This window comes from Cyclopterus lumpus, chromosome 25, assembly GCF_009769545.1.
Source record: "Cyclopterus lumpus isolate fCycLum1 chromosome 25, fCycLum1.pri, whole genome shotgun sequence".
NCBI lineage: Eukaryota > Metazoa > Chordata > Actinopteri > Perciformes > Cyclopteridae > Cyclopterus > Cyclopterus lumpus.
The window spans coordinates 2525152-2541766 of NC_046990.1; the positions used below are offsets into that span (position 1 = coordinate 2525152).

A 16615-nucleotide genomic window follows, 5' to 3' on the forward strand; every position below is an offset into this window, starting at 1 on the left:
GTTGCTATGTCCAAGCCGGGGCGGCCACATACAGGACTTCATGATCGGTTGTTGAACATTTCCCTCCAATGAAAATACGTCACCGACCGGTTACTATGTCCAAGGCCAAGATGAAAAGTCTTTAGTGAGAAATCAGAAGATCAGACTTAAAGTCTTCTGTCGCGCCTGGAAAAATTTGAAGAGAGGCAAGTGCTGTTCTCTGAAATGTGATAATAATTTGAATAATATTAAGAATACTTGACATGAATTATGTTCAGGTTTATATATATATATATATATATATATATATATATATATATATATATATATATATATATATATATATATATATATATATATATATATATATATATATATATCTTTTAAATTACGAAAACCATGAAAATGCTAAATGTTTTAAAATATTGCAAGCAAGATATCTTAGTCAGCAAACGTTATTTCCAAGTAGCGGTCATCGCTCTCTTCTTTTAGGTAAACTGAAAGCACTCTTTAAGGAAGTACTATAGTTTATAATAAGAATATGCTAAATAAGCTAGCCATTGTGAAATATAAAAGAAAAATACAGAATTTATTTTTGAAAACTGGCCTATTCTTTGCCTTATTCTTTAATTAACTTTTTATTTATTCTTTTATTTCAGAATGGCATTACACGCTCTGCTCTGGACCAAGCCTGGACCTGTATATGTTTCTCTCTACAGGAGGTCAACTCGGATGACGTTGTCGGAGCACTCGGCGTGATGGATGTGGAGGGCGAGCCGGGCATCCTTAACATGCTCCTTGACAACGGACGTACAGTCCTTGTCAAGGAGGGATTATGGAAGGAAGTGGAGGGTCAGCTGATTGACCCTCCACTGAAAATTAAAATCAAATTCGAGGGAAACATAGTTTCAATGATTGAAATTATATAAATTAAAAAAGTTAGTTGTTCAAAGTTCAACATTTTCAATTTAAAGTTTAATGTATTCACTATAATCTGTTTCTTTGTATTGTTATGTGTTCACATTGTTTATACTTTTCCATTAAATTTAATATTCAAGTAAGATTCAACCTTTGTAATGGTTTGCATTCTTTCACGTAAACTTACATTTTGATTTGAAATGCTGTGACTTGTTTTCTGTAGAGGTTTATTATGGGTCTGAGTCAAGGCAGTTCTACAGAGCATGTTGGAGAACCAAACGGAGAGTGGGAGATCTGTGAGGTCTGTGCCCACAACAGTGACAGCCTACAACATGCTTTGGGGGACCCTGCTCTCCTCTAAGCCTTTTTTTCTTAATTTAGTTTAATCTAAGGCCCTGTCTCCAAATAGCGGCCACAGGGCGCTGGTCAAAAGCTGTTGTATGACAACAATATCTTGACAACATATCACCACTCTAACCACCGATGTATGTAGACTAGCATCACCCATTGCTTTGTATCATCTATTTGGAATATATTATATTATTTTACATAGTGTCAGCGCTATGAGTCCAATCCAAGAAATGAGAGAGGGAAAAAGTCAGACAGAAGAAAGAAAAAAAGGGGGAGAAACCAGGGCACCGGGTGAAGGGTAGACGAGTGATGTGGTTGTTATGTTTGTGGAGTAAATTTGACCTGAGCAAAGCTGAAGCTGTTTCTCTTGCGTGGCGTTGCTATAGTGATAACTTCAAAGGCTAGACAGTTGCCAGGCTTTACATTGAGTTAAAGCTAAAGGGAACACCTATCTACCTATCCCTACATTTTGATCCATACTTGGTGTAAAAAGAGTGAGAATTGTGGCCGTAGTGACGATATACAAATCTTTTTTGTTTAAGATTCTGAATCCTCTCTCCCCTCTAAGCGATGACGTCACAGCTCTAAGCGTCCTTACACACACACATTGAAAACTCTCAAACGAGCTGAAAAACACAACTAAAACGGGGACAGTTAAATAAGTATAAAAGCTATCAAAAAAAGCTAAATTATAAAGTTATAGCTAACGGTTTTGTCAACATTTAAAAAGTTGAAAATGTTTAAGCGGATTTGAAGTTTTTCTCCATAGGACCCCATGCATTTTTTATTCCATACAAAAATTAATTATTTGAAGATATAAGATAAAAAAATATATGAAAATAGTAACAGTAATAGTTGAAGGTTCTGTCAACATTTTAAAATGTAAATGGTGTCTTTAGCTGTATGTAAGTATGAAGATCTTATAACGTTTTTAAAGTTTAAGACTCCATTGTGATCCCATTTAAAATAAAAACTATAAAAAGATTTATAATATGAATATATATAGTAAGATTCCCGAAGGAGCTGAATATTTTAATATTCGAACGGTTTCTATAGCATGTTGACTGATGGTGCTGAACACATGGATATTACCAGAAAATACTGACTATAAGAGGTCTGATCACCTACAGGAATTTAATATGGAGGAAAGTTATGTGTAATAAGGTTGACAAAGATTATTTACACTTTACTTGAAAAATATTGGTTACATTTCCCATCATGCAATGCTGTATTTCCATATCAAAAGCCAACCTAAAATCACCCCCTGTATCTGTTTAGCAAGTTCAGATGAGACCAATCTAAATTAAACTGCTGTTAAGAGTAGTTTGATCCACATTTCAAATTCAGGGGAAAGAATAAAATTACGTGTTCTCTGCTTCTCTCACATTACAACTGCTTCCTGTTTACTTCTGGTTCGCTACTGACATCTACTGGTCTGGAGTATGAACAACGCTGGTTGTAAAATATTTGAGCTTCGTTGTAAGTATTTCACAGTACGAAGACAATTTATATAACGTTACATCTTTAAAAAGAATTAAACATAATAATTGTTTTTCTTCTGACATCTCAGCAGAAAGCAGAGAGTATAATTACTTTTGGGGAATAAGGAAGCCTAATATTCAGACATTTTAAAACAGTGCATGCAGCACATTTCCATTACAATCTCTCACTTAACAGTTAACGTGTACTAGTTTGATTCACTTCACTGTGACGTGCATTTAACATGTCTCCACTTTGCACATAAGTTTTACTTTAAGCTTCGCGCATTTCTTCCATGTCCACCTTCTGTATTTAACGAGAGCACGTGCTTCAGATTTAACTGCTTGAGGCGCACCGCTCAGTACTGCAATACCGGGTCGATGCGTGGAGAGGACTAATCAGATATTATTTATTTATGGTTTTAATGCAACGTAACTGCATTTAAAGCGGCCCTACACAGTTCCGGTTCTCTGTATACATGCTTGGTTAAGATGCAGTCGGCCCCCAAATGCTGACCTCGAAACTCAGTTAACCTAGCGTTAGCTAGCAGGGAACGGCTTCATTTAGCTAGCCTACTTAACAGAAATGTAAAAGAGCCCAAACACATTTCAACACGCGGTAATACATATTATAAACTCACCCTGTCGATAAAACGCACTAGCATTAATTCCTAATTTGCACACGCTTTCATTCAGACGTCACCTGTTCGGGGAAAAGCTACCCAGAGACACACACCTGAAGGTGAAGCTCAAATCAGGGCCGGGACGCCATTAAACACCACAAAAAAAACACTGACACTGTTTGCACGAGACGCATCTGGCATGAGAAAAAGAGATATTAATTTGTATATGAACTTACCGCAGGCCGTTCTGGGGTCAAAACGGACATTTATACGGATACAACTTGTCTCAAGACGTCGGGTGTTCGTCGTGCTTCTTCTTCTTATTTGATTTTTACGGCGGTTGGCACCCCTATATTTGGTGCATTACCGCCACCTTCTGCTCCGGAGTATGGATCAGACAGGCTTCTCTTTACCCCAGAAACAAAACCACCCCAATATATGTTGCTAATGATTGGCAACAGCATATGAGTGGGAGCTTTCTCAATGAGGACATAAGAGTAATATATTTCCTTTTAAAGTCTGATTCAGTTTCAATTCAATTCAGTTTATAATTGTATAGCCTAATATCACAAATTACATATTTGCCTCAGAGGGCTTTACAATCTGTACACATACGACATCCCTGTCCCAGGACCTCACATCGAATCAGGAAAAACTCCCCAAAAATAACCTTTCACAGGGAAAAAAGGGAAGAAACCTTCAGGAGAGCAACAGAGGAGGATCCCTCTCCCCGGATAGACAGGAGCAATATATGTCATGTGTACAGAATGAACAGCATTTACAAAGTTACATAAACACATTACATGAATATGACAATGTATGAATGGAACTCTAATTCATGAAACAGAAGGAGGTAGAGAGGAGGGGGCGGGGCATCAGCAGGGCCAACACGAGACCGGCTCACCAGGCATCAGACACCTCCAGGTCCAATGGACCCTATGAGACGTGAAGTCACAACGACTCTGGGGAGGAAGCAGAGTTAATAAGGTGCAATGGAGAGATGTAAATTCATCCATAAGGAGAGAGAAGAGGAGATAGGTGCTCAGTGTATCCTAAAACATCCCCCAGCAGCCTATAAGCCTATAGCAGCATATCAAGGGGCTGGACCAGGGAAAACCTGATTCAGCCCTAACTATAAGCACTATCAAACAGGAAAGTCTTAAGTCTATTCTTGAATGAGGTGACTGTGTCTGCCTCCCAGACTGAAAGTGGAAGCTGGTTCCATAAAAGAGGAGCTTGATAACTGAAGGCTCTTGCTCCCATCCTACTTTTTAGGACTCTAGGAACCACAAGTAGCCCCGCATTTAGTGAGCGCAGCTCTCTAGTGGGGAAATATGGTACTACAAGCTCCTTAAGATATGATGGTACATCACCAATCAAGGCTTTGTAGGTGAGGAGAAGAATTTTAAATGTGATTCTTGATTTTACAGGGAGCCAGTGCAGAGCAGCTAATACAGGAGTAATCTGATCTCTTTTCTTAGTTGTTGTGAGTACACGAGCTGCAGCATTCTGGATCAACTGGAGGGATTTAAGAGACTTATTAGAGCAGCCTGATAATAAGGAGTTGCAGTAATCTAGTCTGGAAGTAACAAACGCGTGAACCAGCTTTTCTGTATCTTTTTGAGACAAGATGTGTCTGATTTTTGAAATGTTACATAGATGAAAAAGTGCAATCCTTGAGATTTGCTTAACGCGGGAGTTAAAGGACAAGTCTCGGTCAAAGATAACTAAAGATTCTTTACAGTGGTGTTGGATGCCAGGGCAATGCCATCTACAGAAACCACATCACCAGATAATTGATCTCTGAGGTGTTCAGGGCCCAGTAAAATAACTTCAGTTTTGTCTCAGTTTAACATCAGGAAGTTGCAGGTCATCCATGTTTTTATGTCTTTAAGACATTCTTGAATTTTAGCGAGCTGGTTGGTCTCCTCTGGTTTGATCGATAGATATAATTGAGTATCGTCTGCATAGCAATGAAAGTATAGATATACATTCTGAATATGTACCTGGTGGCTGGTACAGTATAACAAATAGGATTGGCTGTAATGTTTTCCAGGTTGGATGTGAAAGACTAAGAACAAGGCTTTCAAATGAGTTGTAGTTTAATTTAGGTTTAGGATTCAATAATAGGCTTGAGTCAAAGATGGCTGCTACTCCACCTCCTCGGCCAGTGCCTCGAGGAATGTGAGTATTAATATGACTTGGAGGAGTTGATTCATTTAGGCTGACATATTCTTCATGGCTCAGCCAGGTTTCAGTAGGACACAATAAATCAATGTGATTGTCTGATATTAAATCATTTACTAATACAGCTTTAGATGACAGAGATCTAATATTTAGGAGTCCACATTTAATTCTCTTCTTTTGTTGCACTGTGGCAGTAGTGATGTTAACCTTTATGAGGTTATTTTGTATGACTCCTCTTCTGGTTACTTTTGATTTAATTAATTTAAGTGGCCGTGGGACAGACACAGTCTCTATAGAGTTAAGGTTAAGGGAGGGTAACTGCTCGAATGGAAGTGCAGAGAAGGGTGGAAGACTACAACTCTGCTTCTGCTTCCTGATCTGAACTCTGGGTCATGGATTAAGTCTGTTAATCAACTTCGCCATGTTTACAGAAATGAGACGCGCTCCATCCCAAGTGGGATGAATGCCGTCTCGACTCATCAGATCAGGCTTTCCCCAGAAAGTCTGCCAGTTATCTATGTAGCCCACATTGTTTGCTGGGCACCGCCTGGACAACCAGCGGTTGAATGACGACATGCGGCTATACATGTCATCATTGATCAGATTGGGGAGAGGGCCAGAGAAAACTACGGTGTCCGATATAGTCTTGGCATAAGTACACACCGATTCCACATTAATTTTAGTGACCTCCGACCGCTGCAGTCGGGAGTCATTACCGCCGGCGTGTATTATAATCTTACTGTAACTACGCTCATCTTTAGCCAGCAGTTTTAAACAAGATTCAATGTCGCCCGCTCTGGCCCCCGGCATGCATATGACTTTGGTCCCTGGCTTCCCTATATATGGCGCTCGAGTCGAGGGCGGGGCTTAAAAGAATACACATGTGTGATTGGCCGAGAAGGATCACGTGAGATGACTTACAATGCGTGTAATTGGTCGGTGTGTTTCCTGGACCGGAGAACGAGAGCCGGAAAGGCGAGAAAAGCTGCGCCGGGGAAAGAGAAGCGATCCATGAAGATGTGATCACTCAATTATCGGTCGAGGGTCCAGAGACAACGGCGTCTGGGTCCGGACCCGGATCGCGGTCCGCCTATTAGTGACCACTGGTGTAGGGGGTTCCCTCTCCAACAAGCCTGGCAGAACAACACGTCTCTGCCTCCCCAGGTCTACACCCTCTCTGCGCGCAGCAGTAGAGGGCGGAGACCTGTGGAAAGCAGAGGCACCATGCGCGACCAGTATCTTTCTCCTCCGAGAGCCGCCACCTTATCGTGGTGGGGGAGTTTGCGTGGCTGACTAGATAGACCTGAGTCCAGACTCAGAGCGGTTGAAACAAACCAAAAACCTCCAATCGTATATATATGTGTGTGCGCGCGCCAGTAGTGCAAAGTCCACAGTGACTGTAGACAGTTAAGCGTTTTGATTGGTCAGTTCGACTGCGGACTCCCAATCAGATCGCAGGAACTGACTAGACAACCAATCACAGGTCCAACTGCAAGGACATTAATATTAAGTAGGAAGATATCTGAATTTTGATTTGAGAACTCCTGTTGTGACCTTACAGTATTTCTACAATAAACAAGTGTGTAATATCAGGATAAAAGTTAAATCAAATCTCAACTGCTTTACATGCATGCCATGATATTTTCACACGTATCATACTGTATCTACAAGCCTCACAAACAACTATACAACCCATCATATCACTGTGTATGAGGTGGCACCATTGTCATATCTTGCAAAAACATATGTTCAGCTTTGAAAGCTTTATAAGCTATTCCAGCTTAAAGCTGTTTTTTAAATGCCTACATGGTCATGCCCCTCCCTGCTTAATGAATGTGTTACAAGACACCAGCAGAGTGAACACACAAGCCTCAGGAAACGGGAACTGTCGTATTGCTATGCGCAAGACCTCGTTTGGACAATCAGTTTTCTCTGTTCAAGCAGCAAAAGCATGAAACTGTCTACCAACAGAATTGAAAATGGAACACAAATGTTTTTAATAGAGGTATTACATCATGGTTAAAAGAGAAACACCATTGTTCTCACACCCATGTAAACACACTTGTACTTTGTGTATGTATTTTCTTATTTTGTCTTTAAAAAAAGAAAAGCCTCCTGTGGACAGGTGTGTTAAATTAGCGTTTTGCTATAAGCACTTAACACAGTGCATCTAGTTATTGTTCTAATGCCACTGTGATGTCCATATCAAATAAAGTCAAGCCAACTATATGTAAGAAAACAAAAGTCTGTTTTGTATGTTGACATCTTGTTCCAGCCTTTCAAGTTTAAGTAGTTCGTTTCCTTTATCTACTCTGAAAGTGAAAAAAAAATTGAAACTGTAAAAAAAAAAAGATTGAAAGTTGAAAATATAAAATCTGCTACTGAAAAATGAAAATATTGATTTTATTCGAAAAAAAACATAACAATCTAAATTATATTGAAACCAACAAAACTCTTCATACACTTATTTTTATTTCGAATACATAGTTGAATTGTTCAATGTTCAAGACCAGAAGTTACATTTTCAGGTTCAAATCTTTTTTCAAAAGAACAAAACTATTGGCCTGGATTTGGCTCCATACGGAAGAATCTTCCAGAAGAACATGCTATCTACATTTGATCTATATCAGGAATATCTCCAAACCTGGACAATGACAATCAAACCTCTGCTTGCCGTTGACTGTACAATTTATAGCCCAAAACAGTCCTGTCGACATTATTATTCTAACGTTAACTTCTGTTGTGTGGTTGTTTTTCATGGCCATGTAGTTCCATAAAGTTTTAATGTTACAGCAAACAATGATACTTTTGTTTTAATATCACAATGCCCTCGTGCCTGAAAGAGAGGAGTTGAGGCGATGATAGCAGAACGTTAAAGGTGAACTAACCTGTTTAAAGGGGACACATCATGCTCATTTACAGGTTCATAATTAAGGTCTGAACAGCGACAGCGAAGGCCTGTTTGCAACTGTCATGTTTATTATTATTCCTATTCTGCAAATTAATGGCCTTTTTGTGGGATTTGTCATATCCCAAAATTCCCCAAGTTTGACATATCAGGACTGGTGAAACTTTTTATATTTTAGGGTTCTCGTATTTGGGTATAAAGAAATGGCTCTAGAGTTGTTTTTAAGTTTGAAAGACCACACCCGTTTATGACCGATTGACTTGTCCAGTTCCGTCTGCTCTACAAAAAAGTAAACGGGTGTTCTGAATTGCATCCCCGTTTCCCTTTGCGTCTTTTCCTTGCGTCTTAGTCCCTCCCACCAGGGATGCATGGAGAGACGCAAGGAAACCATGCGAGGAGAGAGGAAACAAGGAAATATGTTTTAAAAGAAATGAGACGGCCTTTCCTCAAAAGCGTCGTCGGTTTCTGATCACGGCCGCTGATCACATCTGGATCAGCTCTCGGCTTTAACAGCTGGAGAGATTCATGACGGAGCTCACTGTTGCATACTCTCGGTGCAAAGACAATTATCCTCCATGAAGGTTCAGTTTTTGTCAAAACTGTTTTAGGAACAACACAAATAACAGTTTGAAGCAAAAGCTGAGTATTGGAAGATTCATAAAGGCAGAATTTATAAACAAAGTAGTTTTAGTTGTAACAGACAACAAGCAGTCAGAGTACATTATGACCTGGAATAAATTGTAAGCAGGGAGACTTAAAACAACAGAAAATAGTCCAATTATTTTATTGTTGGATTATTATATATAGAATTACCAGCAAACATGCTATCTATGTTAGCGAGATATAGAATACATAGAACATTTTGACCATATCACCCTGTGTTATAGTTTCAAAAGGAAGATACCTTTAATATCAGATTTTTATCAGCTGTTAGAATTATAATAAAAGTGTATAGTACAAACACACCATTGAGAATATGAAGTTTGCTTTATCCTGCTTTGTAGCAATCCCTCACTCCCTTCTGCACTCCACAGCGTTTCTTTCCTTTGCAGGGTTTGTCCTTACAGGCCACCATCCCACCGCGACACACACAGAAGCGCTGGCAGGCGTTGTCGGCGTAGAACATCTGACCCGACACAACGTACCGGCCGTTGATGTTGCAGCCGCATTCAGCCTGTGGCACGCAGCGATCCTGGAAGGTCAAAGTTCAGTCACTGTTTGCGTTGCCCATTTGAATGTAACTGCTGGGCAGCCAATATTGCCAGGTTTAGGTATTGGCAAATATGACGTTAAAGTCCATTCTCCCCATTTCTCCAATTTCATTTTGACCGCTATGGAATATCATAAGCCGGATTTTAAACTCAAGTTTAGTCACCAAATCTTTGTTGAATTTATAGATTTTCTACAGTAATGTCCCACACCATAACATATTTACACCATCTCCCTAGGCCTTTAATGTCTGGTACAGAAGTGGTTTAGGTTTTCTTCCTATCATTCGCATCTGTGCCAGGACCACAGTTTGCCGAAGTCTCATTATTTTAGGTCAACAGTTTTGCCTCTAATTTATTTCATGCCATCCCAACTGTCCCCAAAAGACTTGGCATATTTAGTTCTCGATGTTAACCTTATTGTAAGGGTGTAATATCCAAAACACAGCTGTCTAGGGAATGGATATTAGGAGAAACTATTCCTTATTCCTTATACCTCTTTTTTTCATAGTTCAAAATAGTACATTGCTTACATTACTCCAATGATAAATTAAACAATAAAAGACATTATCGCCATATATTCTCATGACTGTTGACAGATGCACTAGGGGATAAACAACACATGTAATTGTGATAGTGTCTATGAGAGCTATACTTTTTAGTTTTTGTTAATTTTTGTTGTTTTCAGCCAAGGTTATTAATATTTAGTTAATTTCAATTTTTCTTGGTATATACATGTGTATACATACTGTAGACATTACTTTTATTTTCATACCGTAGATAATTTGCACACTGTATGATAATGAAATTGGAACGATATGACCGCGGTATTAAAGATGGTGGTCATATCGTTCCAACCCTGTTCAAATGAGAACAGAGTAGGAGAAATAACAACAAAGTAATGTTATCAAAGAAAAACAAAAACAAGGGTTAACTTAAGTTAAAAAAAAGGAACAAGTCCAAGGCACTCTTTTGGCTCTTCTGCACTTTTATAAAGTGCTTAATAATAATTATGGTTCAAGGTCTAGAAACCTTTGAACAGAAAGTTCAGGGTGGTGATCTAAATTATTATAGCAGAGAGAAATGTTTTTATGTACCTAATGCAGGCCACAGCTTATCGAGGACTATATGAGGAAAATCATTTCAGTCCTCTTTAAAGGCGTGCTGCTCCTTGTTGCTCGGATGCATGTTGTCTGCTGGAAATGGTTATATATACACATATATATATATATATGATATATCTATAAATATACATATCTTTTTAATATATATATTCTTATACTGTATATATATTTCTTATATATATTCTTATACTGTATATATATCTTATATTTTATATATATATATATATATATTGTAATTTATACATATAAATATATATAATATATATATTCATATATAATTATCTTATATATATATATAAAGATATAATATCTTATATATACTGTATATATCTTTATAAGATATATATCTTTATAAGATATATATATCTTATACATATACAGTATATATTCATATATATATACATCTTATATGTATATATCTTATATATATATCTTATATATTTTATATATATATAAATATATATATACATATCTTATATATCTTATATATATATCTTATATATAAATATCTTATATATTTTTTATATATATATATATATATCTTATATATATACAGAGCCATCTGGTGGTTATGGTTTGCACCCCTGAAGAAAGCTGCTTGTGGTGCCACGAGCTGGTTGTTACTTAGCTCTCATCTGAACGTTGTCTGTGTGTAGCATTTCATAAATGAAACAGCCATCTGATTCAAGGCTTTTCAACGTTTGTGTGCCAGAAGAGAACCTTGTCCCTTCCTTCTTTGATGAAAGTCATGTATATATATATATATATGACTGTATATGAAGAAGGTCGGGCCCGTGTGTAGGATTACCTCACTCAGAAGGTAACCGGGGTTACACACGCAGCCCTCGCCTGGCGGGCTCTCACACTTGGCGGGTGGAGATGGAGAGGTGCAGCTGATCGGACAGCCAGGAGCCGTGACACTGTACACACTGTTGGTGGCACACTGCATCCCTGAGACACACACACACACACACACACAGAATAGCACTCAGATCACGCACGCACAAATACAAGAACAACTGTGCACGGCCACGTCCCAGAGTGCTTACAGCAGAGGCTCCTCGTCCGCCATGACTTCACGCGGCCTCCGTTCCTCTGACACTCCTCCACGTAGCCACTGATGATGTCGCAGGCTGCTCGCTGCTCGCCTTCGCTAAGCACCATGTCGTAGATGCAGTCATCGCGATACTGCTTGGAATCTACTCGCTGTAAGCAGTCCGACATGGGTCCGTCCTTTGCTGTTATGACATCGCAGACTGACGCGTAGGCGGGTGGTTTAAAGTTGGGGGGGAGCGGCTGAGCGCAGTCTTTACCTGGCGGCACAAATCAATCGAGAGACGGCTCACATCACATGCCACTCAAACTGCTGACATCATCTGCCATTGATGAAGTCTGTACGCAGTCAAAGGGATGGTGAGCACCTGAATGATAACTAATAATAACAATGCTTAAATAAATGCTTTTTTAACCGTATAACTGAATCCATTCATTGTGTAAATGGAAGTGCAGATTATAGTGCCCTTTGTTTGTAAAGCATCTCCAATTAGAGATTGACATTGTGACTTATTTAGATATGAGACTGACGTGTAAAATGTGCATATATTTTTATAGAAAGGTGCATGTCTGAAAGTATGACGGCGTTTTAGGGCCATTATAGTTTGTTTGTTTTTGAATTGTTGGGGAAGGGGGTTAATATTCGGTGAAAATAGAACAACAATTACAAGACTAAAGTCATAAAATTAACAAGAAAGATAACATGCGCATTCTCTGAGCTTAATGTGGCAAAACTATAAAGAAATTATAAATTTATGAGAAAAAAACTTCAGTCTGAATTACATGCCTCTGAGCGAGGAGGACCTGAAAGATACATATACTTATTTCTTTCATTAACATAAATAAATACTAACTCTCTACAACTCCCATCTTTGACTCCACCAAGGGTTTCTTTTTTATTTTAGCACCAAGTGTTTTTCTCATAGATCTATGACTTCGCCACTTTAATCCCAGAGAATATCCCATTTCTTTTCTGGTACATTTACGACTTTAATATTGGACATTGTGACATGTTTCTCAGAATATTCCCACCTCTCCCGGCTCCATAATAATATTTTTTGTTTAGCTACCGTGGCCCTTATACGCACTACTGTAAAGATGCAGAGCATACTGGTGTCGATAAATAACACTGCGTCAGCTGCTTACAGTCATGGGAGCAGCCGTCCACGTCCGCCACCCATTGGCTCACTCCAAAGTCATTGGCGCTAGAGGCCGACTTCCCATTGGGCAACGCCAGGTCATCAGCGGGGTCGCCATTGAACTTCCCACAGAGACCGCAGGTTGCGTTGTGATAACTAGACGCCAGCTCCACCCGCACTGAACTCGCAAAGTCAAAGGAGACCTTTAACAATGTGAATAATAGAGTAAAGTTATATCAGAGATTAGCAGGTATCATTAGGAGCACCACTACGCATCACTGGACCAACAGCAGTGAACTGGAGATGCTGTTAAGGAGTTAAACACGGTTCATGTGTATTATACATTCTTAATGCTTGTTTAAAAACTAAAAACTTTCCCTTTAAGCACATAAATGAGCAATTTGAAAATATTTTAGAACTTAGATATTTGACACCATGTAAACACATTAATTGATAAGTCCTCATCATCTATACATTTGGAAATAATCACCTTATTGGCTTTGCTTTTTCACCTTCCTATTATTAAAACGCCTTGTAACGGGATTAGTTGAAACCGATTAAGCCTGCATCCCTGTAGTGAATGCAAAAACATTGCAAAGAATACATATTGTTTATTGTATTTTATATTTAATTCCATTAATCTTTTCTTCCTGGAAAACCAAATGTTTTTTTATAAATTAGTACCAACTAATTTCAACCAATAATATCATGACGTCCATCAATCAACCGACCAAGGAGGTGTGTGTGGAGCCACAGTCCTCTGGAGGTGCACTCTAAGCCTTTTAAACCGTCCAATCAAATGCAAAGGATGTGATCTAGTCCCCTCTTGTGACTGCACACCACCCAATGGTGTTTACTGGCTCATGTGTCACAAGACAGAAGCTAAAGACGTCTCTGACATCCGTTTCACTGGGAATAAGAGAACGTGGCCACGATCCAAAATGTGTTCGTAACTAAATTGCTCTTAACACCAGTGTGTTGACCTCCTGAGGTACTCGCTGTACTTGTAACATGCTTTGATGGCCCTAATCGCATTAAAGTTAAGACAAAGGTTGACTAAAATGTTTGATAGATACTTTATCAATGACGGCGGATGCTTTGGTGTTTATACCTTCAGAAAGTCGGTCTCAAGGACAGCCAGTCTGTTTCTCCGATGTACCTGGACCGATGAATTGGAGAAGGGTAGGGAGTTTTCAACCCCATTAACCTGCATAAAATACACACACACACACACACACACACAAAATACTGATCAGACTTGAACGTTCTTTTTTTTCCATGTGGGCACACAGACACAAAGTTAAAACCAATCGCAAGAGTAACGGCATGCAAAGGTTTGCTCCGCATTTTGTGTGAGCACAGCAATTCACATTCTTCACTCATTTAAACACTATGTATATTTATTATAATATCATTGTGCTCAGCTTCTTCTGCTGCCTTTTAATATAGTAAACAAAATAATTGTAGAGCTACAAGCCTTCACAATAAAAGTCTCCATGAGAAAATCCGATCTCGACTGAGCTGTCCACATTTGATTTCCACAGCACCCCTCAGAGTGTGTGAGTGTGTGTGTGTGTTTGTTTGTTCCTCACCAGTACACGGCCTGGGAAGTCCACTGACAGTGTGTACGTGTTGTCATATACATTAACAGTCACCACTTTAGCATAAGACACTCTCTTGTTGCCGCGGTTGTTATTCTCCAGGTTGACCTGCACCAGAAGAGGAGTGAAGAGGACATGTCGTAGGCAGGAGGGGGAATGGTAAAGGAATAGATGATTTAGTTAGGATATATGACACAAATCTTTCTTCTTTTGACATAGATGTACAGGTACAAGACAGAAGTATTCAGATCTTTTACTAAAGTCAAAGCAGAAACATCACCTGAAACATAAAAGGGAAAGGCCTGTATTTAAAATATCACTTAAAAGTACAAAAGTATCATCATCCAAATGTATTTAAAATATGCACGTTATTGAAGAAGTGTGGTGGACAGCTTCAAGGTGCCCCGTTTGGTGCTCAGCTCACCTCAAAGTGCGTGAGGCCCGTGGCGTCTCCACACACACCGGCCAGCCGGTAGATGCAGTTGCCCTGGAAGTCGAACCTGCGTCCATCGAAGGTCTTGAAGTGCGGATCTCCGTGTGCGATGCACGTCTCAAAGCTGACTAGGTAGCAGCCCTGGACCCCGTTCACGACGCCACACCTCTCTCCATTTCGACAGCCGGCCCGCTCGCATTTCACCTTTTGGGTCGCTGCGTCACACACACACTTCTCCTCACACAGCGAGTTGGTCCAGAAGGTCACACCCGGCAGGTAGTAACGGTCGTCGTGGTTACAGCCGCAGCCCTTCTCCCTGATGACACACCTGACAAAAAAGGAGCAACGGTGGAAACAAAAGGACGTCAGTCTGAGTTAATTATCGAAGACATTAGTCACAACTTGTACTCACTCCTTTCCATTGTGCACATATCCCGGGTCACAGAAACAGCCTTCCACACAGAGCTCAGTGCAAATCTTCGGCTGAGGACCACAGGTGGCGGGACACGCTGTGCCGCACATCTTGTATTGGCTGTGGGCTGGACACGCGGCAGCTGAAAGCACAACAACAACAACAACAACAACAGCGTTTAGGAGACGGGCGGACTGGGAGAGACGAGGGGTGGTGCCCACACGGTGACCTCTGGAGCCCGAAGCACATTTAAAACAACCATTTGAAAATGATTCTATCCCAGTTTTTTGCAGATTTATTTATGCCACGCATTAATCCAGAATTATATGAATTTCTAAATAACTTAAACCAATGGAAAACTTGGAAAGATTGCTCATGAAATAATACAAAATGAATTAAAGAAATCCGCATTTTGGATCCACTTGGGTATCAGTCATATTGGTATTCAGACCAGAGCAGCTATACAATTAGACTAATATATTGATATCTTTTTTGCATTGAGTGCCTTTACATCTGTCTGTAGTATTTCAGTCTACATAAATGCACTTTTATAGAACTCACAGCAGTTGCCCAGGTGTCTCCATGGCAACACAGATGCTCCAGCTTCCTGGCACTTTGCCAGGTAGCTGCTCAGGGCCTCGCACAGTACTTCCTGCCGTCCTTCATTGATGCAGGCGTCATACAAACAGCCCGACAGAACCTCTGCTAAGGGCACGCTACCATGGCAACCAGAGAAAGGCCCCTTCTTGTCGCTCAGGATCCCACAGTACTCTGGACCAGTGTACCTGAGGAGGAGGGGTTTATAGTCAGCTCACTACATGATAATTAGTACATTTACTCAAGTTCTGTACTTAAGTACACTTTTAAGGTACATGTACTTGAGTAAATGTACTACGTTCCATTTGAAAGCTAAACTTCCACTTCACTACATCCATTATCATTTTTCATGGACCACTGTCAGGATATAGTGACATTTTTTTACAAACTTTTTTTATAAAGTTACAAACCAGCTTTAATGTATCACTTATTATAATACAAGAATATCATATGTATATAATTCTGAAAAGGACCATTCTGTACAATGACTAACTTTTGTTACTAAAAGTATATTTTAATGCTAATACTTGCAGGAAGGGACAGGCGCTAAAACTGAGAGTTTTACTGGTATATTCAGTCAGAGAGAATGAGAAAAAAAGGTGTT

General features: G+C 39.6%; 1 protein-coding gene across 1 annotated transcript in view; it reads right to left on the reverse strand.

Annotated features, from left to right (window-relative positions):
• Positions 1-9374: 9374 nt before the first annotated feature.
• LOC117728105 (IgGFc-binding protein-like) overlaps positions 9375-16615 on the reverse strand; it is a 35062-nt gene continuing 27821 nt past the window's right edge. Inside the window, exons 28-36 of the mRNA XM_034528829.1 lie at positions 15976-16199; positions 15415-15556; positions 14994-15330; positions 14561-14677; positions 14080-14175; positions 12976-13171; positions 11826-12089; positions 11585-11727; positions 9375-9636 (exon numbers count right to left, since the gene is read on the reverse strand). Of these exons, the coding sequence (XP_034384720.1) occupies positions 9433-9636; positions 11585-11727; positions 11826-12089; positions 12976-13171; positions 14080-14175; positions 14561-14677; positions 14994-15330; positions 15415-15556; positions 15976-16199 (1723 nt within the window). The 3' untranslated portion in view covers positions 9375-9432. The remainder of the gene's footprint in view (positions 9637-11584; positions 11728-11825; positions 12090-12975; positions 13172-14079; positions 14176-14560; positions 14678-14993; positions 15331-15414; positions 15557-15975; positions 16200-16615) is intronic.